The sequence below is a fragment of the Pezoporus occidentalis genome, unplaced genomic scaffold (genome assembly GCF_034315485.1).
Source record: "Pezoporus occidentalis ecotype Australia unplaced genomic scaffold, CSIRO_AGI_Poc_V1 ctg243, whole genome shotgun sequence".
Lineage (NCBI taxonomy): Eukaryota > Metazoa > Chordata > Aves > Psittaciformes > Psittacidae > Pezoporus > Pezoporus occidentalis.
In genome coordinates, this window is record NW_026914319.1 from 1,294,441 (window position 1) to 1,320,696 (window position 26,256).

The 26,256-nt window shown below is 42.9% G+C and overlaps 1 protein-coding gene and 2 long non-coding RNA genes across 5 annotated transcripts in view; 1 reads left to right on the forward strand and 2 right to left on the reverse strand.

Annotated features, from left to right (window-relative positions):
* Positions 1-7,359, reverse strand: part of LOC134165611 (uncharacterized) — a 78,840-nt gene extending 71,481 nt beyond the window's left edge. The window contains exon 1 of the long non-coding RNA XR_009965589.1: positions 6,519-7,359. This is a non-coding gene — a long non-coding RNA (uncharacterized LOC134165611). The remainder of the gene's footprint in view (positions 1-6,518) is intronic.
* NFE2L3 (NFE2 like bZIP transcription factor 3) lies at positions 3,585-23,425 on the forward strand. Of its 3 annotated transcripts, none has more exons than XM_062622565.1 (4): positions 3,585-3,768; positions 17,989-18,090; positions 19,029-19,112; positions 21,386-23,425. In XM_062622565.1, the coding sequence occupies exons 1-4, from the start codon at positions 3,760-3,762 to the stop codon at positions 22,601-22,603; spliced, it is 1,413 nt and encodes a 470-aa protein (XP_062478549.1). In that variant the 5' UTR covers positions 3,585-3,759; the 3' UTR covers positions 22,604-23,425. The 3 variants fall into 3 exon arrangements, with proteins under 3 accessions (XP_062478549.1, XP_062478550.1, XP_062478548.1); XM_062622566.1 differs by lacking the exon at positions 3,585-3,768 and adding an exon at positions 16,708-16,981; XM_062622564.1 differs by lacking the exon at positions 3,585-3,768 and having other exon boundaries at positions 17,947-18,090.
* LOC134165610 (uncharacterized) lies at positions 18,386-20,844 on the reverse strand. The gene is made up of 2 exons (XR_009965588.1): positions 19,247-20,844; positions 18,386-19,106 (listed from the first exon to the last, which is right to left on the reverse strand). It is a non-coding gene; the product is annotated as an uncharacterized LOC134165610 (long non-coding RNA).
* Positions 23,426-26,256: the final 2,831 nt, after the last annotated feature.

Genomic DNA, 26,256 nt, shown 5'->3' on the forward strand with positions numbered 1-26,256 from the left:
AGCTACTGCAAGGATTTCTACTCCATCACTTGGCCTCCATCATAAACTCTCTGGTGCTAAAGAGCTTGTCCCTTCTTTTTAATACTGGCATGAAGCACAAAGGCATGCTGAGGAGCAGTGCACCCATCTAACATGGCAGAATCAATACCAAGTAATTGAGTAACATATTTATTAAACCTGATGTTAATGCTTCTCTGAGAGAAGATTATATATGAATTGCTTACCTTGATTAAAATTATGTTTCACAAGAAGTAGGTTTATAAATGGAAATAATTAGAAATGATGCATGAAATGTCACATGCAAGAAATTTTGCTGATGTGCTATTAAACAAAGCAAATTATTGTCAGAATTCAGCAATAAGAAAAAAACAAACAGCTACTCACTAGATTCACTGAATGTAAGACTAGCAGAGTACTTGAAACTATTGAGAGACTTCTCTGGCAAAATGACTACAGATGTATTTAGGAGCTGAAAACAGCTGAGAAGTAAACTAAGCTCACTTGCAGCTCAGTACACTGATATGCACTCTTTGTTCCCTAGGAATTCAGAACAGTGGTAAAAACACTGTGGTGCTGACCCAGGCTGCATGCCCAATTTTTCCTTGGGTGGAGATGTGGGGGACCATATGCAGTAGGGACCAAGTAGGGACCAATCTTTCTAGTTGAGCTACTTGTGAGGAACTCTGAGAAGTTACTGCATTGCAAATTGAGGTAAGAAAGGAGGAGGCCTTCATTTTTACATCATAACTTTTTTCACAGACTCAGATCAAGCTCTTAGTTGGACCTAGGGAAGTTAGTTGTCTCTTTCCCCAATCAATGAGCTGCCAGAGCAGGGCAAACTGTTATAAACTGTTATGTTTGCTGTTATGCTGAACTTAAGAGGTTTGTGGAGACCTCATGTTTAATGGGTTCATGCTAAAAGAAGCATTCACACTACAATATCATCCATGTAGTGGTTTTTGCATTGATTTATTAGTAAATATGCTCAGTAACAATACTGTTAGCCCAGGGAGCAAAGAACTCATCTACACAAAACGGATAAGCAGGCACTTCTTTATTGCAGCACTGGGTGCTAAGTGGGATTTCCACTAATCAAGCACACTCCATGCCAATTTCATTGTTGCATTTATACACAAAAATCACAAGGTAATACACTCCCAGTCACAATGATTGGTTAGTAATTTGCATAACATTATAATATCTGCTGTGTCATTGTCTTCTGTTAATACGCTTGAGCATTGAGGAAGGCTCTTCACCTGGGCAAGGGTCTTCTTGCATTATGGGTGTGTTTTGTAATATTATAATTAAGACAGTTCACTTCAGGACACCTTAACAGTAAGTTTTGTTGCCAAGTTGGCCGGCTAGATAACTATCTTGCCAGCTTGTCAAACAACTCATCCTATATACAATAGGCCCTAGGTGCTCTGACTGTGATCTAGAGAGTAAGGACTAAGGCTAACATGATCCAGAGAATAAGGACTTCAAACAACGCAGTGTCAGATTTCAAGCAGCACAGCAACCCATACATCATTAGTTAATAAACGCTAATATAACACTAACATAAAGGTTAACATCTTAAATCAAGATGTTCCTATAGCTAACTGCTTCACAAACACAAAATACAGAAAGATTCAGGAAAACTTAAGATAATCTGCAACAATACTGACTTTGCAGATCAGGATGAGGGGCTGACTGCAGGCAGTGTCTGACATGCAAATCAGCCGCAGCATTGGCTGGGAGAGGGCACACGAACTCCCTGACACAGACAACTTTTCTGCTGGACGCTGCTAACTGAGCACACCCTTATCCCTCATAGCTTGAGGGGAGGATTTTGAACACCTGAATACTGGAATCCAGACCTGAACAGCATCCTTAAATCTAACACCATAAAATCTCTTCTGAGGGAAGGTTATCTCCAATTTAAGGTAGCTGAGCCAGCCTGAGGGAGGTTTCAGTCCCTCTCTAGCAACCCATGTGCACTTCAAAGGGTCTTCAAGGACCGCAAACTCAGTTCAGATGAAAAACTATTAGCCAAAAGCAAATGCAACAGCACAGAGCTTCTGTACCCTGTTAACCATTTAAATCCCACCATCTTGTTAAAGTTAAAAACTAAGGGGTTAAATGGGCCTGTTTAATGTACATTGTTGTAGTGGCCTACAGTGGCCAAGAAGAGAAGCTGAATGTGTGAAGCTGCAAGCCCAGTCCTCGGCCAGGCAGGAGAATCCCTGTGCTGTAATGTAACAGCTGTGCTTCAGGTAGCACAGGAGATGCACTGGGCATCATCACTGCAGAGTTAAAGGTAACATAACACTGATTTCTAGTCCTGAGATGAGTCCAAACATCCCCAAAGGTCTTTTCCCACAGCATTCAAAACATATGCTCCTTCTCCATCACTTGCAAGAAACTCTATGGGCTATATTCAACTGTCATATATTTTGTTGTCATTTGAAGACTTGATCTATAAGCTTAAAGTTATGTGCAAAGATTCGGATTGTGCTGCAACAACAAAATATAAACTAGAAAAGGATTGACACCAAAGAATATTGCAGAATGTAAGGACTTGTGCTGGATATTGTCATGGCATTTGTGCCTTGAATCATGTGTAAATGTAGTTAGTTTAAGACACTGTTAATTTATTTCTGCAACAGCAAAATCAAAATTGTTGCTTTCAGTTCTACTTCCACTTAAAAAGCCAGAGATCTTACCCCAGCATGGTAAAAAGAGCTGGCAATGGAAGACTGCATTTCCCATTCTTTTGGATTTTTGTCAGAAAAATGTTATTTTATTGGAATTCAAGAAACAAATTGCAGGAAAATGCTGGGAGTATTGTAACACATCCGTTACATAGTATCACACTAGACACACAAGGGAAATGTCATGCATGATAACAGAGAAATGAGAAACTGCACTCGTTACACACAGAGGTATCACCGAAGAGACGACACTTTCAGGGTCTGACCGAACAGCCTTATCCCTTGTAAATGCCAAAACAAGTCTGAAACACCCAGATAAGCAGAAGTGATGAGAGGTGATAAAAGGCTTTTTCAGAAGGCAGAGGGAGAAAAAACTGTCAGAAAAGATCCTCTCTCTAGCATGAGAGAGCAAGTTCAGGTAGTGCTAAATAGATGTGTTGTGGAAAATGCAGTTCCGTAGGTGCGAAAGCAAAGGCATTGAATAGATATTTAGACACCAGGTTGATTGTAAATAAAAACTGTACCGGTATTTATTTTATTTAATTGTATTTTATTTTATGATTCTAAGAACTGGGAGGGAGAAGAAAATTTCCTACCAGAGGCAGGTGGAGAAGAATTTCTTTTCATTTTCACACTACCCTGCTCCCTCCCCAACCTCCCCGCTCCCGCACTTTCCAACCCGAGCTGTATCTCCCGCTCGCGGCAGCCAATGAAGGCTATTTCTCGCCCCGGGCACGCACGAAGCTCCCCAGGACACAAGTGGGGCGCGGGTGTGCGGGATGTCCGCGTCCCCCTCCCGCATCCCCGTCCCACCGGGAAGGGCCGGTGCGGTGGCAGCGGGACGGGTTAGTGCCCGGTCCGTGTCCTGCCCCCCCGCCCGCACCCGCCATGGGCGGTGCTGCCTCCGGGCAGTCGCCGTTCGCGGCCGCCCCGCGCCTGCCCGCGCTGCGCTGGCAGCCGGACCTGCCCCGGCGGGTGCCAGCCCCGCCCGGGGGAGCCGCCCCTCGCCCCGCCGCGGCTGGAGGATGGGGCGGCGGCGGCGGCCTCAGGCGGAGTCGGCTGCCCCATGGCGCAGGTAAGGGAAGCGGCCGCGGGGCGGCCCCGAGGGCGCGGGTAGCGGCAGCCTGGCAGAGCGGGGTGTGCGCGTCCCCGGGGCGGGCAGTGGAGATGCGGGGTGAGCTGTGGGGACGCTTTTCTGAGAGACACCGCCACAAACGAGAGAGGACGGACACAGCCAGAAGCGTGCGGGGCTGACCCGAGCGCTGCCCGCTCCCGCGGTGAGCCCCCGTCCCGGGAGGGCAAAGCGAGCCCAGCGGCAGGTTGCACAGTACTGCCGGGCGGCCTTCTGCGAGGGGAGCGGCTGGCGGGGGCTCTGCAAGCGCCGGAGCGGGGTCAGCCCGTCGGAGCTCCCCGGCCTGGACACATGCATTGCCCCAGCGCAGCTGCTCAAGGCAGGGCTGCAGGGCCGGCACTGGCGCCTCTGCTTGGTGTTTCCGCCGGAGTCGCTCGGTTTATTTCATGCGGGCACACAGGTAGCTCGAGAATGTCATGAGGCGGCAGAAATGCAGGTTCTCCACAGCGCATCGTGACAAGGAACCCAACGGCACCCCTCACGTTGGGAAGGGCATGTCTATGTCGTATTCAGGTAACTACACTTGTCAGGAACATTTCTTACTTCTTAGGAGTCTTACTGTGCCAGGGCTAGCCTCCAGCCTTGGTTTTTCTGCTTCTGTTCTCATTGTGGCATCTTGAACAATAGACCCAGGCAGTAAATACCCAGCAGTGAGGGCTGACTTCCCTATTTCGGTCATGCAACACGCGGTCCTTACTGCCTGTGCAAGCCGCCCGGACCCTCATCCTGCGGAAGAGCTGTGTACGCCTGTAACTCGAAGATTAGCCAAGCCACTTAGCTGCAGGGGCTGCTCCTCTGAGTTAAGTCGGTAGTGGGCATAGAGTTTCGTTTTTCCTTGAGTGGTTTATGGTCTGAGAGTTGTGATACGCTGCGCGGATACAGGAGGTATGGTAGATGGTGGTTTTGTGGCTTTGATGTTCAGTACATTTTGAAATACCAAGTTGACCTACCAACAGTTTTCAAGCTGGTTTTGAACATTGTGAATAGCTGGTTCTTATTATGAGTTAATGAATCAGCACCAACTGATAATTGTATTTGTCTTGCATAGTCAGTTTTCTTTTTTTTTTCCTTTTTTTTTTTTTTTCCTCCTATGTTAGCTTGGTAATTTTTGTGAAGTACTTGCAAAATGAGTTGCAAAACCCTAACTGTAAGAGATCACTCCTTTCTGTGGAGAGAAGATGATTCATTTCTTTGCTAAAGTAGGTCTGGGCCTCTCTCAAGCACATTTTATTTAAGTGGAAGGATGATTGCAGCAAGATAAGGTAGTGTTCAGTTCTTGACCTAAAATGTAAATGTGAAAACCACCATGCCCCTTCCACCAGGCTTTTTTTGGACCTGAAGACAGGTCCATAACATGAAACACAGAGGAAAAAGTTGATCTTTGTGTTAAAGGTGACCTCTGTAGGTTTGAGTAAGCCTGCTTGTGCTGTCAAAATGTTATTGTAGAGTATAATGGATTTCAAAGTGTCTTAGCTGATTTATAACCTTCATTTTGCCTTTTATAAAAATAGACCTGAGCTATTTTTAACATTTCTCTTACCCATGCTAGATCGGGCCGAGGAGTCTGTGTAAACCGATGAAAGTGATTGTTTTGTTCTGTTCGGTATTGTGTGGTGTTCTGAAAAGTTAGCAGCTGGATTCAGCCACCCCGGATTAATTTTATTCATTGGGCTCCAGTCCCTGCTGAGAACATCACTGGCAACACAATGTGAGCTGTTGATCCTCGTCCTTAGGGAGCTGGTATTTAAAACCACTCTGGGAGACAACTGCACATGAAAAAGAAACTTAATTCAGGGGCTGAAGCACGCTGTTGGAGTGTGCTCAACTGTACGGGTTTGTCTGGCCTGTCTCTGTTTTGCTCTAACATGAGATGTGCTGTAGTGTTAGGACAGCCTGAGCACTTTGTCTTTGATGATGAGTAAAGCAAACAGGTGGGTTCCTGCATTCAGATTGCTGCCTGGCAGACAGGGATCAGCCCTAACCTTTATAGTCACTGTGTTCCTGTTGTCCAAAAAGCAGATTCGTGCTTGGCATTGATTCAGAGAAAACTCCAGGAACAAACTCGCCGGCAAAGTTTAAGTTGACAAGCAGGTATTCTTTTTGCGGCGCCGGGAGACACGGGGGATAGCTCCTCCTAACATGTGTCACCGTATTGCTGCACAAGCCGTCCTTATATAGTCACTGGGCATATATATATATATATATTCATGAGGCTACGCATGAGTTACATTATTTTCCAGAAAGTTTCCCACATGCATACACAAATGTGATGGTGGTCTTTAAGGGTCGTTTACTTCTCCCAACAATCTTCATCACTTCTGGCAGTCGTTGAAGCACCAGCTTAATTAACATTACAGACATAGCAATCATCCTGTCCTTCTACATATCAGTTAGTTTAACTGCTCCCATCCTGGATATCTGCTAGTCCGGGATACTCCCCAGTAGATGTTTACATCATCTTAATGGGTTCATTAACACAAAAAACATAGCAGTCATCCTGGCCTACTTACCAGTTAGTTTAACTGTGCCCATCCTGGACATCTGCTAGTCCCAGATACTCCCCATCCCCAGGTCCCCTTTTTTCTATTTTGTTTTTCATACACTTTTTGTACTAAGGTCCTAAGGACCTGAAACTATGTCAGCTACCTTCAAGCACTGTAGTTATTTTACATTACAAAGCCATCAAACTTAACCTTGCTTAGAACTGATTACATTTTGTGCTTTTGTGCCTCCTTGTCTCAGCATGCAGCAAACCAATTCCACATGCTCAGGAGAGATGTGTTTATTCAGGCCTGGGTGCTCTGTGGACTGTTTCACAAATCAAGCACATCAACACCAGTTTTCTTGTTCCATTTGTACACAAAAGTTAGAAGGTGGTACAGATGCAGTGATTGCTTGCAATCTGCATATGCTATTTGCAGTGTCATTCCTTCTAATCACTATGCGTGCTCAGGGGAGGGGTCTTCACCTGGGCCATGGTCTTTTTGACCGATAGGTGTGATTTTTAATGTTGTAATGAAAGCAGTTCACTTTGAGACACTTTAAAAGTTGGTTTCACTGCTGAGTTGGTTAATTTAATGGTCATTTTGCCAAGCTGTCAAATAACTTATCCTTAGTACAAGCAATCCTGGATGTTCTCCTTTGATCTTTCAAACAGGACCAGGACCTGCTTTTCACTTATGAATACCTTATTGTTAAAGAAGGCCATCTTGCCCCATGGCCAAGATCCTAATACATACAGTAACTATGATTACCAACAGCAGATGTACAATATATTCCCAGCAAGCTATTTCATTCAGTCTGTTTCTGTAATCAAATATAAATTTGCTGATGAAATGTAAATGCCACAATATTTTGTTGCCTTACAAATAACAATAGCAAAATATATTTCTTCTGAAATACATGTTTTAATGAAGAAAACAATTGTAAGATCTCAGAGTCTTGTTACCCATTTTCTTGGATGCATGTGTGTAACAGGGTTCAGCAGTAACTGTCCTGGGTTCAGCAGTAGCAGTCATTTCATCCTTCTTTAGTACCTGGTGCAGTGCTCTGGTTTTGACTTCCAGCCTGGGAACAACACTGATAACACCGATGTTTTTAGTTGCTGCTCAGTAACGTTTACTCTGACCAAGGACTTTCTGAATCTCATGCTCTGCCAGGGAGCAGGGGAAGCCGTGAGGAAGCAGAGACAGGACACCTGACCCAAACTAACCAAAGAAGTATTCCATACCACAGCACGTCATGCTCACTATATAAACTGGGGCAGTTACCCAGAAGGGCTAGATCACTGCTCGGGTTGGGCTGGGTATTGGTTAGTGGGTGGTGAGCAGTTGTATTCTCTTCCCTTGTTATCTCCCTTATCATTATTACTGGTGGTAGCAGCCATCTGGTGGTTTGTGTTATACCTTAGTTACTGGACTGCTCTTATCTCAACCTGTGGGAGTTACATTCTTTTGATTCTCCTCCCCATCCCTCTGGGAGCAGGGGGAGGAAGTGGGGAGAGTGAGCAAGCTGCTGCATGGTTCTGGGTTGCCGGCTGGGCTTAAACCATGACAGATCTTTGTGGCACCCAACATGGGTTGAGATAATGACAGATCTGACCAACATGTGTCTAATTGTATTTGTGATAAGCATTCATTGTTTCGGATTAATAGTCACTCGTCACAATGCCGATTTATTGGCTACCAAAATTGTTGCTCTTGATCTCGGAGTTCCAGCATGTCATACCTTACTTACACCCAGTATTTGCTGTGTTAGTGTTTATTGGCTGGGGGGCCTTTTCTAAGTTGCTTGTTTCACTGCACTTTATGGGAATGACTTGTAACACAATAGACTCATTGATCATGAAATTGATCTGGCTTGCCTTCCCAGTGTGGTCACCACCTCTGTACTTTGGGAGGTATATAATGGAAGTGTTTAGCAATTACACATCTTTTTTTTTTAACTCCTCGGGTAGTCAACCTATGAAGGAGATATTCCCTCACACCCTCTGCTCCCCCACCAGACTATTTACAGTGGGAGTAGATTCTGGAAGGGTTAAAGATCCTGAATATCTTTTCAATGCCATTGAAAGTTGCTGCAAATGCTCTCTATGTTTTGTCTAATGTGTGACCACCCTGAGAACACTCGATCTTGTCCAATCATGGAAGCTAACAGGATCCAGCTCCGCCCTTGTAGGGTTAAATAATGATATAGGAGGACCAACAAGAGATTTTCCCTGAGGCTGGACATCCATGAGTGGCAGGGTGTGTGGGATAGTATGGGCAAGTATCTAGTCCAGTGGGTCCCTCCAGTGCTTTGGAAGCATCGGAGATGGAAGGCAGCTGTATGGAGTCCCCTACGACAAGTTGCAGAAAGTGCTGACGGAGAGGGTGAATCGAGTCAGTTTGCCGAGGTGAAAGCCATCCAGCTGGCCCTGGACATTGCTGAACGAGAAAAGTGGCCAGTACTTTATCTCTATACTGACTCATGGATGGTGGCAAATGCCCTGTGGAGGTGGTTGCAGCAATGGAAGCAGAGCAACTGGCAACGCAGAGGTAAACCCATCTGGGCTGCTGCACTGTCGCAAGATATCGCTGCCCACGTGCAGAACCTGAAGGCGAAGGTACGCCATGTGGATACCCATGTACCCAAGAGTCGGGCCACTGAGGAACACCAGAACAACCAACAAGTGGATAAAGCTGCTAAGATTGAAGTGGCTCAGATGGACTTAGATTAGCAACATAAAGGTGAATTATTTTTGGCCCGGTGGGCCCATGACACTTCAGGCCATCAGGGCAGAGATGCAACATACAGATGGGCTCGTGATCGAGGGGTGGACTTAACAATGGACACTATTGCCCAGGTTATTCATGAGTGTGAAACATGTGCTGCAATTAAACAAGCTAAACGGTTAAAGCCTCTTTGGTATGGAGGACGAATATGGGGAGGCCTGGCAGATTGACTTTATCACAATCCCACTGACCTGCCAAGGCAAGTGACATGTGCTTACCATGGTGGAAGCAACCACCGGATGGCTGGAAACATACGCTGTGCCCTGTGCCACTGCCCGGAACACTATCCTGGGCCTTCAGAAATGGATTTTGTGGCTACACGGCACCCCAGAGAGAATTGAGTCAGGCAATGGGACTCATTTCTGGAATAACCTTATAGACACTTGGGCCAAAGAGCATGGCATTGAGTGGGTATATCACATCTCCTACCAGGCACCAGTCTCTGGGAAAATCAAACGGTACAATGGGCTGTTAAAAACTACACTGAGAGCAATGGGTGGGGGAACTTTCAAGCATTGGGATACAGATTTACCAAAAGCCACCTGGTTGGTCAACACCAGAGGATCTGCCAACAGGGCCGGCCAAGCCCAGTCAGAACTTTTACATACTGTAGAAGGGGATAAAGTTCTTGTGGTGCACATAAAGAATTTGTTGGGGAAGACAGTCTGGGTTATTCCTGCTTCATCTAAAGGCAAACCCACTCATGGGATTGCTTTTGCTCAGGGGCCTGGATATACTTGGTGGGTAATGCGGGAAGATGGAGAAGTCCAGTGTGTACCTCAAGGGAATTTGATTTTTCTTCTTAGTAGTTGGTGCAGTGCTGTGTTTTTGACTTCCAGCCTGGGAACAGCGCTGATAACACCGATGTTTTTAGTTGTTGCTCAGCAATGTTTACTCTGACCAAGGACTTTGTGAGTGTCAAGCTCTGCCAGGGAGGAGGGGAAGCCGGGAGGAAGCAGAGACAGGACACCTGACCCAAACTAGCCAAAGAGGTATTCCATACCACAGCATGTCATGTCCAGTATATAAACTGGGGGGTTACACAGAAGGGCTAGATCACTACTCGGTCGGGCTGCGTATTGGTTGGCGGGTGGTGAGCGGTTGTATTCTCTTCCCTTATTATTTCCCTTATCATTATTATTGGTGGTAGCAGTAGTGATTTGTGTTATACCTTAGTTACTGGACTGTTCTTATCTCAACCTGTGGGAGTTACATTCTTTCCGTTCTCCTCCCCATCCCTCTGGGAGCGGGGAGAGGAAGTGGGGAGAGTGAGCGAGCAGGTGCGTGGTTCTGAGTTACTGGCTGGGCTTAAACCATGACACAGGACCAGGGATAAAAAAATGTTTGTACCACAGCAGAGATCACATGTTAAGAAGTTTTTTGTTATGAATCCTATCTGTAATTCACTGTCCTACATTACTACAGAAGGTTGTAGCAGGTGATTGATAGAAGATGTGCTCCTATGGCTTGAGGGTATTAATCTAGTGCCTTTTGTGCTGTTCTGGCCTGGGGCAGCTACAGAACCAAAGCTTGTAGGTTTGGTTCTCATGGATGTTTAAGACTCAGGCTATGGTACCAGGGCTCCTGCCCAGGTACTGTGAGTTATATCTTTAGAGGGAAAAAGGCTAAAAACTTTAGCTTTGAATAGCCAGGAAAACATGCATCAGTTCATGCAAGGAGATGGAATCATTTCTGTAGTAAACAAAGCTGATTGAGGTCCTACTGTTTGCAGACTGCCCCTGACCAAGACACTGTGTGACTGTAGATTTTGGAGTTTTAAGCACAGAAAAAGTAAAAAAACCCTCGAAAACAACCAAAACCCAAAGTAAAAAAAAAACAAACCCCAAACCCATGCAGCTGACACTCGATATAGGTCTTATATTGGTGGGGAAAAGAGAATCCATCCCACTGGCACATAACCTGGGATGTAGTCCAAACTCTGCTAACTGCATTTTCCTTAGGCTTCTCCCCATAACCTGTCCCAACACTTTTAAAATCAGTTATGTTTGGCCATAAGTCCATTATGCACAATGAACAAGATACATTTTCCAAAGCACCTTAAAAACTGTGTGGGGAAACGGGAGGCCTCAAGATGTTGCATCAGTCCTGTGTATAAGGCAATAGTATTCACAGATACAGAAGAAGTCTCAAGAAGTTTGTGGGACAGCAACGTCTTAGCAAAAGATCTTGCAAGAGTTCAGAACTGCCCTACTTGATTTAGTGGTTTTCTTTTCTCTTTCTCTCTGGATATCACTATTTCTGTGCATGCATATATTTGTGTGCATATATATGTAGACTTTTGAAGAAGGGAGTATAAAAACTGGGTGGATTCCTTATCTTTTGTGGAATATATATATGGGGAATTATTTAGACTATCAGGAAGTAACTCTTCAGGTTTTTTATCTGTGGCCTGAATCTTACAGTTCTCACTTCCCAAAATCTCACTTTGTCACTTTCCAAATCATGTAAGCCCCCAAGCACTGATGTCTGTGCAGCAGAAGAGGGAGTGCACAGCAGTTGCTGTGCTGGGTCATTGCATGTACATAGGACATGACCCAGATTGGTGTGGGACAGAAAAGGAAGGCCCAAGTAGGTTTGTTATATCTGGATATATTATAGCCTTTATGAAAGATTTTGAAGCCCTTTAAAGAGCTGAATGCCTGTGCTCAATTAAAGAACATCTGCTCTAATTAATGATTAACAGCATAGCACTGGGGATGTTTGTGAATTGCAGAAGTTAAGGAAGAAGATGCACACTGGATAATTTGTATTGTTTGCACTGTAGTCTCTGTGTTCATGTTTAGAAAAGCAGTTTGGGTCAGGTTATGTAAAACCTCATACATGTATAGTTCTTTGAACACTGTTAGGGTTTCACAGTATCAAAGCAGTAGAGGGGTGAATCCTGGTCATTTTGGTATCATTTGAAGTACTTACACAGTGAGAATAGTTTGATTTACAGGTTCTTTCTCTTGGTGAGTGTCAGAAGCTTGGTAAAATGAAGGTACATAGAAACCAGGCAGGCTTTTTCCTGAAGGCTTTTCTCTACTCCATGTGAGAGCAGTCCCAGTGAAGCTGTGTGCTTACCTTACAGAACACACTTCAAGTTATTCTTTCTTTTTTCTTTTGAACTCATTGAGCAAAAGGACATGGCAATATTGCTGTGGAGGGACATCTGAAAATAGATAACTGGTCTGGGTACCTGCTCATGGCTGGCTCCTGCCCACTAGCCAGAATTCAGCTAGGTTAAAGAAGAAGGTGTGTGAAGGATCATGTGGTGTTTCAGAGACAGGTGGGGTAAGAGAGGAGCCTCAGGCATTTGAGGTATTTATTGTCCTGAGAGACTGTGATTTCAGTTTTTGTTATGCTGTGCTGCAGGAGGCACAGGGGTTTGAAAAAGCAAAGTCAAACAAGTGGCCAGGAAGGGTGTAGAGGGAATCGGTGATGTGTGGCTGACCTCCACCTGTAGTTTCTTGCTCCCTGGAGAGGCGGGAATGTGTTCCTGCTGTAGGGTGTGCATGGGAATTGTATGTGAGAGGTGATGAGTGGTATCAGGCATAAAGAAGAAACAGAGTGTGGTAAATGTGAAAAATAGAAGAGGAATTACATACAGCAGCAGAGGGAAGGTAAAGATACTCAAATCCCAAAGAAACCAAAGTAACAGACTGTGGATTTTAACAGCTCTCCCTATTCAGAGCTGTGAGTTGGCAGGCATTTTGAGTTGCTGTGAAGCTGATAGCTTGAGAAAGTTGGGAGCTGGATAACTGAGAAAGTAAGTTTGCCCTGGAAGGCTCAAAAGGAAGATAGCTGGAATTAAGTTGTGGATAAAGTTTTATCAGAAAAGGTGGTCCCTTCATACTTCTATATTTATTCAGTGGTGACTGTGTCATACCAATGAGGATACAGTACCAATCTAGCCTGGGTAAAGGTGGAGAGAGAGAGAGAAAGAGAGTCTCTTACAGAACTCCAATGTCACGTAGTTCATTGACCACAATAGAAAGCATCTTGGGACAGCAGAGGCTTTTTTTAAACTGTACTTAATCTGAGAGAGTGACTGAATAAATCTAATAACTTTCATCATATTCACTGTGAGAGATGTTGTATCCTTTAGGATAAAATCAGTTCCTGCTGCAAAACAACTGCACAGGACCAAATTCAGAGTGTAAAACTGTTTTTTTATGTTTTAGAAGCAGTTCTAAAAGTTCATTTTGAAGGGGATGTTGAGCTGTCTTCAGCATGAAAACCGATGTCTTCATTGAAATTAACAGCGATACTATTTGTGTCTATGCCTTCAACTTATACCCATCTCTGGCTCCATTTGGGGAGTAGGTTGGTGTAAATTCTGTGTTTATGCTGAACATGTAGAGTGCACAGAGTGTGTGTGTTTTCTGATAGCTGATGTAGGTGAGCCATGGTATGTAAAGCCCTAGCACTTTCGTTTCCGAAATGCATGTGGTTAGAGAGGTGCTAACAACTCACTGCAACAAGTGGAGTGCCTATAACAGCGTGCATTTGGTTGCAGCCCAGATGGTATTACTAAGATTTAGAATAGATGTGTCATAGGCATTTGACAGGTGCCACATTTGGAGTCACAGTTATGTACCATTTGATTTACTCAATTGCATTGTTTTCTCTAGGCATATCAAGGATGAGGGGGTCATTAAGAGCAGCCAATATGGCTTTACCAAGGGGAAGTCATGTTTGACCAACCTTATAGCCTTCTATGAACAAGTAACTAGGTGGCTGGATGATGGTAGAGCGGTAGATGTGGTTTTTCTTGATTTCAGTAAGGCATTTGATACTGTCTCCCACAGCATCCTCATAGATAAGCTAAGGAAGTGTGGGCTTGATGATCAGGTAGTGAGGTGGATCAAGAACTGGTTGTAAGGAAGAAGGCAGAGAGTTGTGGTCAACGGGGCAGAATCTAGCTGGAGGTCTGTGACTAGTGGAGTCCCTCAGGGGTCGGTGCTGGGACCAGTGCTGTTTAATATTTTCATCAACGACCTGGATGAGGGAACTGAATGTACCCTCAGCAAGCTTGCTGATGACACTAAGCTGGGAGGAGTGGCTGACACGCCAGAAGGCTGTGCTGCCATCCAGCAAGACCTGGACAGGCTGGAGAGTTGGGCGGGGAGAAACTTGATGAAATTCAACAAGGGCAAGTGTAGAGTCTTGCATCTGGGGAAGAACAACCCCATGTACCAGTACAGGTTGGGGGCTGACCTGCTGGACAGTAGTGAAGGGGAAAGGGACCTGGGGGTCCTGGTGGATAGGAGGGTGACCATGAGCCAACAATGTGCCCTTGTGGCCAAGAAGGCCAATGGCATCCTGGGGTGTATTAGAAGGGGGGTGGTTAGTAGGTCGAGAGAGGTCCTCCTTCCCCTCTACTCTGCCCTGGTGAGACCGCACCTGGAATATTGTGTCCAGTTCTGGGCCCCTCAGTTCAAGAAGGACAGGGAGCTGCTGGAGAGAGTCCAACGCAGGGCAACGAAGATGATTAAGGGAATGGAGCATCTCCCTTATGAGGAGAGGCTGAGGGAGCTGGGACTCTTTAGCTTGGAGGAGAGGAGACTGAGGGGTGACCTCATCAATGTTTACAAATATGTAAAGGGTGAGTGTCAGGATGATGGAGCTAGGTTTTTTTCAGTGATGTCCAGTGATAGGACAAGGGGCAATGGGTGTAAACTGGAGCATAGGAGGTTCCATGTGAACATCAGGAAAAATTTCTTTACTGTGAGAGTGACAGAGCACTGGAACAAGTTGCCCAGGGAGGTTGTGGAGTCTCCTACGTTGGAGGTATTCAAGGCCCACCTGGACAAGTTCCTGTGTGATGTACTCTAGGTTACCCTGCTCTTGCAGGAGAGTTGGACTAGATGAACTTTTGAGGTGCCTTCCAACCCTTAGGATTCTGTGATTGTTTAGTTAGAATAGTTTGTTGTAATTTTTTAGCCTAGCCATATATAACATAAAAGTTACTTTGCTGTTTGGTGTTTCCATCTGCCATTTCACTCTCCATGCTTTCTAAACCCTGGCTGCGTTTCAAACAATGAAGTATTCTTCTGTTCCTATGTTTTCAGGATATTCTAGGGCTCATTATGAATATAGAGAAAAAACAAGAAACATTTTGCTTTTTAGCTGAAATTAAGTAGGTATCAATTGGTAAGATTAATTATCATCACATGTTTTAAGTAAACAGGCAAAGAGCAACATCAGTAGCCTTAGAGCTATAACAGGTCTGCACCTTTAAATTTAATTATTAATTGTATTTAATCCTACAAAGTAGTAAAGTGAAACTACTGGTTATATTACAAGAAGCTGTATTTCTTTTGCCTAACTTCTGCTGGTGTGGGACAATTTTCTGGAAATGGTGCTTAATTAGTCAAACTATGGCAAAGATCACCACGTGTGTGCTGCATCTTTTCAGGTAGCAGCAAGGAAAGGGTCAGCTCTACAGAGAAGTCCAGTTAGTAGAGGAGAAAGGGACACAAGTTTGCAGAGAAGCATCTCAAAGGTTAATGACAGTAATGGAGCAATTTAAAGCTTGACAGCTAAGATAAGGAGAATGCAATACAGAGGATTAGAACACAGCATGTGAGCAGGATGCACAAACACAAATCAGCACAAACGTGTCCTTTTTCAAATAATGGTGGTTATCACTGGGGTATTTGTAGAGATAAATCAGAGTCTTAGTGCAGCGAAACAGCTTTCCTGGGGCAGGTACCTCCTGTTCCTTGATGCTGTCTGTACACCCAAGGAAACCACCCTGTCTGCTCTGTTCTGTTGTGGCAAGACGTTTCTGTTACTCCAGACCTAGTTCAGATATTTCTGTACACATGTAGCTATGTGATTGCAGCCCTGTTTGCTAACTGCACACTGATCAGTAGCTGAAAACAGCTTGCTTATGCTTTCTGCTGCCCCTAGAGAGGGGTCTTGTTCACCCATCCAATGCATCATGGTAGATCTATTCATACTTGAATATCATTACAGGTTCTGCTCCCTGCACATTCATTTATGGACAACAAATAATAGGTGGGTGTGTGAAGCAAAAGGAGATATGCTGAGGGATAGTTTGATGTATGGGCATTCAGTTAATGTTAAGATCATTGTACTTAATTGGAAACTGAAGGCTCTGTTTTTAATGTAGTAAGAAAATCTGGAAACCTGCCAGAGCTGGCAGCATCCTTCCAATGAGGTGTACGCCAGGCCACCCACAGAATCATACTTTCTCTCACCTCCACATTGATTCTTGGACCACTTTAAGGAGCAGAGTTAGCATAGATTACTATTTTTCATATTCCAAATGGAAGCTGATAGTTGACCTGTGATAAGTTGTACCTTAGGGAAAGGGCAGATGCTACTCGGTTAGAGCTCATCTCTTCAGCCTACAAGGCTGAAGAATAATTCGGTAAATCAGGCTTAGCCTCAGATTGCGTTCTCTCATCCAACTGAAACTGGTAAATGGCGGAAGCAAGAATAGAATTTGAGATACCTTTTATTTTTTTGCTATGTTTTTGAGGGAGCTTTAGTGTAAATGTTCTGCCTTGTGCTTGCACAGACATCTTTCCAAATGCAGATAGAAGGTTGTTTCCAGATAGATAGGGTTGCAGTTTACCTGGAAACAGCCTGCTGTGGGAGGTGTGAACTTCCACACCCTCCAGTGGTAGTAGTGAAAAGGCTGCTGAAATAAAGGGGTTTGGTGATATTAAGTCTTCTACAATCAGCAAAAGTCAGTTTTTTCCTCTGTACAGGGACAAACCACATGTGGTGCTGATCTAGCTCTTGGGCCCACAGTGGTATTACTAGAAGTCAACTACTGTTTCTTCTGCTACCATTAATGCAAAATAAGCAACAAGACAGAAACACTAAAAGTGGCAGAACAGTACTGAGTAAGCAGTATTTATACCTAATCCCTTTTGTCATTAGATGTGTATTCAGACTGCAAAATTAAGCTATCTTTAAAGAAATGCCTTATTCAAAACTATGATATGTCTGATTCTGGGGGAGGTGCCCCTCCTATTCTTTCCTTAGAAGTAGCCTAGCAATCGATCCCAAATGATGTGCGGGCATGGGAAGAAGCATTTTGTTGCTTAGCAGTATTTTTCAGCTGCTCTTCATCACTGGGAAAGAGTAACAAGCTGTTGGGAAGTGTAATGTCAAGGGTAAATCTTTAAAAGCATCATCCAGTGTTTCACTGAAATGATCCCATATGTAGAAATGGGTGCTGTGAACAATCTTACATGCACTGTACCTGTACCACCACTGTTGTGAAAAGCTGGTCAGAGGGCCATGCTCCTTCAGAAACCACCATGGTAGTGGGGGAAACAGGATTTTTAAAGGGTGGATAACTTACTGCAGTAGCAATCAGTGTGAGCAGGAGTGAGCATATTTTAACATCATCTTCTGGAACAAGAAATGGTACTAGTAGTTAGACTAATCTTCAAAGCCATACACTGCAGCACTGTTAAGCTCATTCAGCAGAGATGGTATGTTCCCTTTGGTACACTACAGGGAACAGTCATGATTGCAAATGGCTACATTGGCTTGGATTCATTGTTGTGAAATGACATCCAAAAGACACTGATAGCCCAAACTTTCAATGAAATCACATCATCATGTGTCTGTTTGAGAAGAATTTGTTTCCAGTGTTTATGAGCATCCATTTATACTGCAGATGGGTTCAGTACCTGGGCACTGACAGAAAGGCAGTGACTACGCTCCTGAACTGCCGTTGTCTCATTTTGCCCTCCGAGTCTACGCAGAGCCAGTTCATCCACATGAATGAATGGTGCAGTGTGTATCTCATTTGAAATGCTGCAGCTGTGGAAATAGTGCATTTTAAAGATTAATTTTGACAGCATTCTGCTTCATGGAACTGTTTTATTTGTGTCTTCAGGATGTTGACCTGAAAGTATGCCAAGAAGTTTTGGATGACTGCTGTCCACACCAAGGAGATGGTCAGCTGCAACTGCAAAAGGAGGAAGAAGATATAAATCAAGTAAATGATGAAAAAAATGGAAGGGAAAAGTGTGAGGAGGAAGTGAGGGAGGATTTACGTCTTGTTACTGAGATAGAGTAGTGACAGAAACAGAGTGCATGGTTTTGAAAGGAGCATTTGATTTCCTCTTTTCGTTTGGAATGTCCCTTGCAAGGTCAGGAAAGGAGCAGTGACTTCAGAGAACACTTTGTGTATGATGCCCCTGTACAGCTTTTCAAAACCTGCCCTCCTCCTCCCCAGTGCAGTTTATGCAGTTGAAATGTTCTACATTTTACAGAAATCGCTTGCAACAAACCATTTGTCAATTTGGTTTTAGTTTCTCCATCGTGAAGGTGGTACATTCGTGGGCAAGGATTTTTTTGGGGACCTACAGACACTAGAGGTGTGGATGCTAAATTACACTGTTTTCACCATTCATGTAAAGATTGATGCACAGATGTAGAATTGTGGATTGTTCAGATCTTAACATGTATTGTAATTACAAGGTGGAGAAATAATAATGTTAAACGGAAACGTCTGCACTTTGGGTTTTGTTCTCTCTGAGAGCTGCAATGAAAAGACCATTCTGTCTTCTTGAGATGTTGTAAGAGCAGAGAACATCGGATCCAGGTTTCTTGCCAGTGTCTCTGCTCACCGCTGCCCTGGCAGATAGGCTTTGAAACAATACTTGATTTTTCCAAAGTGGTGGGTAAGTGCAGCCTTGAAGAGCAGGGAAGCCCAGTTCTGCTGTTGTGGGGCAGAGTACGGATGCTCCTGCCATGGAGTTATTCTGCTTGTTCTAGCAACATGACATTGTCCCATCAGGACAAAGACTTGATGGCAGGGGTCAGCAGCAGTATTTTACAGAGCTGTGCTCTATTTCCTCACAGACTTGGATTTTTACCTCCTTTTATGTAAAATAACTGTGCTTCATGAAGTGTTTGTTTCTTCTCTCACAGAGCAACCACAACCATGTAGATTCCCTTCTCTCATTAGAGAGCTATTTACAGCTTCTGTCTTCGCAGATGGAAAACATGCTAGAGGTAAATGAGAAAGCACATGTATTGCTAATAGATTGGAATACAGTTAGTGATTACTGAATAATGACTTACTCTGTTTTATCCAGTAATCTCCCACCCCAGGGAATGTATCAGCAAATCAACATAGTTAAACTTACCTGAAGACATTAAAGACACCTTTTGCAGCAGTTCTGCTTGAAAAATTTTCCTCATTAACTTGTTTGGGATATGAAAACTGTAAGTTCCTGTCTTTGCTGTGACCTGGCGCTCAAAGTTGGATGGAGCCCCTGGGCAACATAATTAGTAGAACTAATAATTCCCCTTCTGAAACCTAATCCCAATTCATATTGATAGAGTAACTCAGTAGAGCAACACTGAGTTATTAAGCACTAGCAGCTATTAAGCATTTGTGGTGAAAGATTACAATTGTCATAAATGTTGGGTCGGGTGCTTACAAGGATTCTGCTCTCCAGAACAGATCCATCTTCGCTGCAGATCAGGTCAGTCAGCATTAGGAGCAAACCCATTGTTTTCTTTATCGTCTGGGCTTCTGATACTATTGTTTGCTCTCTGGGTTCCCATCTTCACAAAACCCAGTTGTTATCTTAATTGGAGTCTCTCTGCTCTCCCACAGCTCATAGCTGCAACCATTAACCATAAAGCTACTCCCTACATTCCTTTCTTGCAGTACTCCAAGGGCATCTTACATATGCTTCCCATTGTAGGAGCCTTCCAGTGTCATTAGTGTTTTCCATGTTAAGTTCATGCTTATCTTTAAAACACCTTGTCTGGGGGAATCTCTAGGTTGGATAGTGCCTCCTAGTCCATAAATTAGCCTCCTTCTCTGTTTAGCTTTGGTACTGGATTGCACACTAACAAGGTTCAGATGTTTGTCAGTTTAGTTTTATCTGTTTTCACAATTTGAAAGGAATTTGGCTGTGGCCTTTGTGTAGCTGTAAATTTCGGTTGTAATTTTATTTTAAGACTATTAATGCACTGCCATCTTGTGACAACCTATCTGTTGAAAATGGATTGCTTGTTTCTTCCAGGTAGCAAGTCCTTGCAGTGTGGTATAGTTTTTCTATAGTTAAGCTTGCTAAGAATATTCATTTATTTTCAAGAGCTTAATTGAAAATACCAGCTCAATCTCACAGACTACTGGTGGTCTAGTACAAGGTAACTCCCTAGGGAGAGTAAGACAAGACTTTCTTCTGTTATCTGAGCTTCCAGCAAACAGAGAACTCGAGACGTTCTGCCCTTTATTGGTACATCATTCCTTCCCTGTGGAAAGTGCTTGTCACATTCTCTGTTCAATGAACAGCAGTCAGAAAAGTCCTTTCCTGCACCACAGTAGGGATTCTCAGCTATGGAGGAATCCTGTCATACACTTCCTACTTGATGTATTTACATTCTTAAGGGGTTTTGTATCATCTATTTTATGACTACTCTGCTTGTCAGCAACTGCCCTGACATAATCTTTGGTAGTGGCTTTGTACTTCTAGGACTCGGCAACCATAAAACCCAGGCCCACAGAAAGTGGGTCTTAATGCTGCTGCAGGACTCGTTTATCATCTGGACCTCAGGTCTGAGAGAACATACGGAAGCTTTATTTTTGTAAAGAAAAATTGAGTAGTAATTTAAAGTCAGAAGACACCTACAGAAGGTGTGATCTGGGGACAACACACACACATTTCCTCCAAATCGCTTAGTAAAGGAGTTGACTTGAAATGTAGACACAGTAAACCTCAGTTAAGAAGGGGCTCTTAACATTCCTGTCCTCCTACTCTCTTACACCATTTTTCTCACTGGCTAAGTCAAGTCCCACAGGTGAGTTATTTATCTTCTTTACAGGGTTAATCTTCTGACAGTTTAGCACCTTGAACCAGCTCACCCTGGAAACTGATTACTACTACCAGGAAAGGGTCTGCTCCTCTCAGAAGGGCTTTTTCTTAGACCAGACCTGATATAGCTTGTAGGCTGTAGTTTGATGAACACTTGGCAACAGTCCCATTTCTACTTCTCAACACTCACCCGTCCCACACTGTCCTTCACGAGTTCTCCCATCCCTTCAGTCAACTTTCTTCTGCATCCTTCCAGCTGTCATATGCTAACACAGGTTATGCTTTGTAGAAATGGGAAGCAGTATTCAAGATAGCTAAAAGAAGACTTTAACATACAAAATTTTTACTTTGAGTCAAATAGTGGAATATTAAAAACCAAGTTGTTTAAGACTGTAGGTGTTGGATGTAGAAGCATTCATTTTGTAAAAGGTTGTGATTTTCCCCTCCATCTTTTAGGTGAGGTTACTGGAAGATATACAAGTTGCTACTTCTAACAGAGGTCAAGACGCATCATCCTCACACCAAAATGTAAGTTCGACAGAGACACTTCACCGTTTCAGCCCTCACGATGCCATGCTACTAAGAACAGACTACTCCACTCACACAAGTTCAGAAACAAGACATTTACAAAGTCAAGAGTCTTTTTCTCAGTCAAGTTATAGTATCACAAATCCAGAGTCACTTCATGGGTCAAATTTGACAGCGTTGCTTTCAGCTGCTGACATTAGAAACTTAATGGCCCATGATGATAATTTTGATGAAATTAAACTCATGTCTTTGGCTTTGGAGAATGGCTTTAATACCATAGAAGTTTCTCAGCAATTTGAAGAACCTGGCTCAGATTCAGGATTGTCTTTGAACTCAAATCACAGCACCGTCTCTTACGCAGTCAGCAGTGAAGGTGCTGTTGAGTACAGTAATGGTGTGAAATCTGCTTCCTTGCTTGGGGTAGGGACTGTTGGAGGCCACTGCCAAGAATACGCTAATTACGGGCATGTGGAATATCCAGGTGATGCAGAGTGTTCTAGAGAAACTACACTTCAGCAGTTTCTTCATAACTACACTTATAATCAGCTGCCAAGTCAAGCAGCACCCGCTCCAGTGCATCATCAGCAGATGTGGATGAAGAAACCCAATGAAGTAAAGGATAGGTGCTATAATTCTACTGATACAAAACTTACCAGTGATGAATACCGTGCAAAAGCTCTGAGACTACCATTTTCAGTTGATGAAATTGTGAGCATGCCTGTAGACTCTTTCAATGCCATGATCACAAAGAATCATCTGACAGATACTCAGGTATCACTTCTTCGTGACATCAGACGGAGAGGAAAAAACAAGGTCGCCGCCCAAAACTGTCGGAAACGCAAAATGAATGCTATTCTTAATTTGGAAGAAGACGTGTGTAATCTTCAAACACAAAAGGAGAGCCTTAAAAAGGAACACTCTCAGTGCAGCAGATCAATCAGCCAGATGAAGCAGAAGTTAAACAATTTGTACCATGACATCTTCAGTAGACTGAAGGATGACCAGGGTAGACCTTTTAACCCACGCCAATATGTCATTCATTGCAGCAGCGATGGCAGTGTTTTCATAATACCCAAACAACTGGTTAAATCTGAGCAGAAACAAGATAATGAAAAAGAGCAGAAACAAAAAGATGGCCAAAGATGACTTTATTTTTCCTGAAAGAGGGATAAGGATATTTGTGTGACGGCCTCAGGTCAGTGACTACAGCAGTACAAACAGAAAAACTACATTTAAGGAGCAAGAGAACGTTTAAGGGTCTGGCAACAGTGACCTGCTAGAATGTCTACCAGCTGATGCGTCTATGAGGAAATCTGTTTAGTTTTAATTAAATTGAAGGAGCTAGGCCATCAGTGTAACTGTAGTTATACAGACATATATAAAACTAGGAATTTGGTTTCTAGGGAGAACATGAGTGGGGGAAAAAAAAGCCAGCTTTAGATCAAAGTTAAACATGGAAGAAAAACATGATTGTTGTGTACTTGATTCTTGGTTATAGTTCAAAGTGACCTTACTTTTTTCTTTGTTAAGAAAAATTGTAGCTCAAATTCATCTTAAAATTCACTGTGGACTTAAGTATTCCTAAGAGATACTCTGTGCTTTGCACTTGCTCAGAACGGTTCTGCTTTCCCAGTTTTCCTTCAAGGAAAGAGGCCCAGGAGGCTGTTGTGTTTTTCCTCACTACTTTCACCACCATAGCTCCAGGCAAACATAATGTACCCATTTAATTTTACAACTCACAAGGTCCATCTGCAAAATAATCTGATTCACTATTGCCTTACCTTAAGCCTCTGCAACTGAAACACTGTCTACTTTCTTCAGTGAAAATGAGTGATTGTGAATGAGTTCCTGTTCTGTTTCCTAGTCCATGATATATTTACTCATGTACTTTCCTACCCCTATTTGAATACCTTCCTCTAGGAGAAATATTGAAGGTTTTTAGCTTTTTAAAACTGGTAATTTTTAATTTTATTTTTATATATATATTTTTTTTAGTTTCCTCCGAATCTTTAAAGTAAATTAAATTGAATCAAACAACTATTTTTCTCTACTTGTGATAATGAGGTTACACTCCAATAGTGGCTCTGAATGAAGAGAGGAGCTTTTGGGTTTGATACTTATTTGCACTATGAAAAAGACATTCACTCATGCTTATTCAACAACTTACCCTTTTCTATTTTACAACCTGAAAAGGGTCCACAAAGATGGCCTGAAAGGCACGTAATGAATGATAAAGAAGGAATGTTGAGGTATATTAGTAAGATTTTTTAATTACTAACAACTGGATAGCAACAAATACTTTTTGTACCTTTTTGTAAACAGCCCATAAACCTGGTATACTAGAAAAACCCTCATTGGTCACACCATGATGACAACGTAGCAACTTCATAGTCAAGTATAAAATACTGCACCAAACACATAAAAACTACACATACACACAAGTTTAAATTCCGAATTAAATGTTTTAAAGAAATAAACTATACCATTAGCATGTAAATCATGTTAAGCAGTAGCATCAAGTGGTACTTCCTAAAAAGGGAGCACTGCCTCAAGCACAAAATGCACTATTGCTCATCGATAATGAATCAGCCACTTTGTACATTTTGCTCTGCGTTTTATATTAAAAAAATTTATTTGAACAAATGTATCTGTTCTTCTATTTATCAGTTTTGCCACCACCATGAACTGATAGGGTAAATTCACAGCAGAAACTTTCAGACCCTGAAATTTTGTTACTGGTTAAAGCATCGGTGTGAAGCTTATCTATCCTACCTGGTATCGACAAGGAATTTATCTAACTGCTAGTTCATGAACATCAACCAAAACATGTAACAGCAGATATATATGATGAATTGTGAACTTTATTTCTAGATCCAAAGGGTAAAAGTGTATTTAAGGTCTTTAGTTCATGTGCACAAAATTTGACAGGTAACAGGTTGGGCCCATAACTGTAAGAACTAGAAGCCCAAGTATTTTCTTTTTAGGACCTTGCAATACACAAGTTTCTAGAGTCCTACACAGGAAGGGATTAAAAAGAAAAGCCTACACCCAACTCGGTAACAGTTAAACAATTGGACATCGACACATGCTGAAAACAAGGAAGCACACTGCAACTCCTTCAGACCACAATCCTAATAAGCAAGCTGCATACTCCAGATGACCCATATAAAGACATGAGCCCCAATACCCTTACCTCAACCCCATCCCATTACTTTCCATGTGCAATGTGCAGGCAACATGAACTGCCCTCAGCTCATTCCACTCTCATCGTTCAACAACTACATTTTAAAAGTTTATGCATGAATCTCAACTTCTGAGAACTCAACTAGCCACTATCCCCCTACAATATCTGAGGCAAGTTAACATTGCAGAGTTGCAACAGCACCGACGACACAGGCACTGAGCTGTACGCCTGGATGCACTATGACATTTTCTCAAACCTTCGGCTACCTTCCCAGAGAGAAAACTGTAAGCAGAATTCAGAACAAGGTCATGCTTTTTCAATCAACTGCCATTGTTTCACCTAAAAAACATTGGTAATTTCTGGCTTTCCTTCCACGACAAGGGCTCCCTTTTAATACACTTCATACAATGGGTTTATACTGTGTTTTCAACCTGTATACAAAAAGGACACACTGCACAGGAGTCAGGTAGCTATTCAAACCAGCATTGTTAAAGAAAACTTAAAACTGAAATGGTTTTAAGAGACAGAAGCCCCCCCTGACTGAAGTCTATCGGCACTAGTTCAGTGTCAAGACTGTAACCTTCAAGAAACCGAAATCCAGTGTCCAAACCAGGAACTATGTTGTATGAGACAGGATGTGTATCACACCCTGGAGCCAATGTCTAGTGAAAAAGCTGTTAGGACTGTATCCTACTTTACTAGATATTAACATGGAAAAAATATCCATCAGTCTGAAGCAAGAACAATGAGAAACTTTATGAAACTTGTTATACCACTATACAACTGCAAAGCAGAGGTTTGTAGTTAATTCTTTGATGGAACTTTGCTAGTTCCTTAAACACTTTTCAGAACCTGAAGCAAACAGACCTGAAAAAAAATTTCCATTGTAAGTAACACAGAGAACACAAAAGTCAAAGCTCTTAATACAGCAACAAAAATTGGAAATACCACCACTGTCGGTGTTCTCACTGCAATGCTGTTCCCATGCTAAAACTAGTCTGTAACACAGGAAGTGAACTTTTTTGTTGAATTAATAATGAAAAGAGGTTATCCGCAAGAGGTCAGAAAAAAGATTAAGTACAAACAAAAAACATGGGCGGCGAGGGAATCATAAAACATGGATTACCTTCCCCAGTACTGCAACACACAACGACAGAGCAGCATTAGCTACTAGCTGCTCTTAGATACATACCTTTTTACAGAAGCATTCATCAAAACTGAACACAGATGAACCACCCTTTATTAGAATACAGTACCCTAAGCACCACTTGCAACACATCAGGCTGAACGTTCACATTCAGGCATACCACCAGTAAGCCCTCATGGAAGAGACATGCTATAATGCTAGAACACGCCACACTTTGAATGACCACCAACAGCACTGCACTGAAGTGCAGCTTCAGCTTCACATTTTGGTTTTATTCAACAGGCTTGGCTTTTTACAGAAAACTAAAGTTCACACTGTCCCGCTCAAGGCTTACAATCTAGCTTTAGTAACTGGATTAACAAACTTTGAAGAAAGGGCAAAACAACTTCAAGATTAGTTTGCCTGTTTTAACAGCTATTTGTCCCAAAATACACCCACTACATTTTTATCTTATGGGAGTCAGAAGCA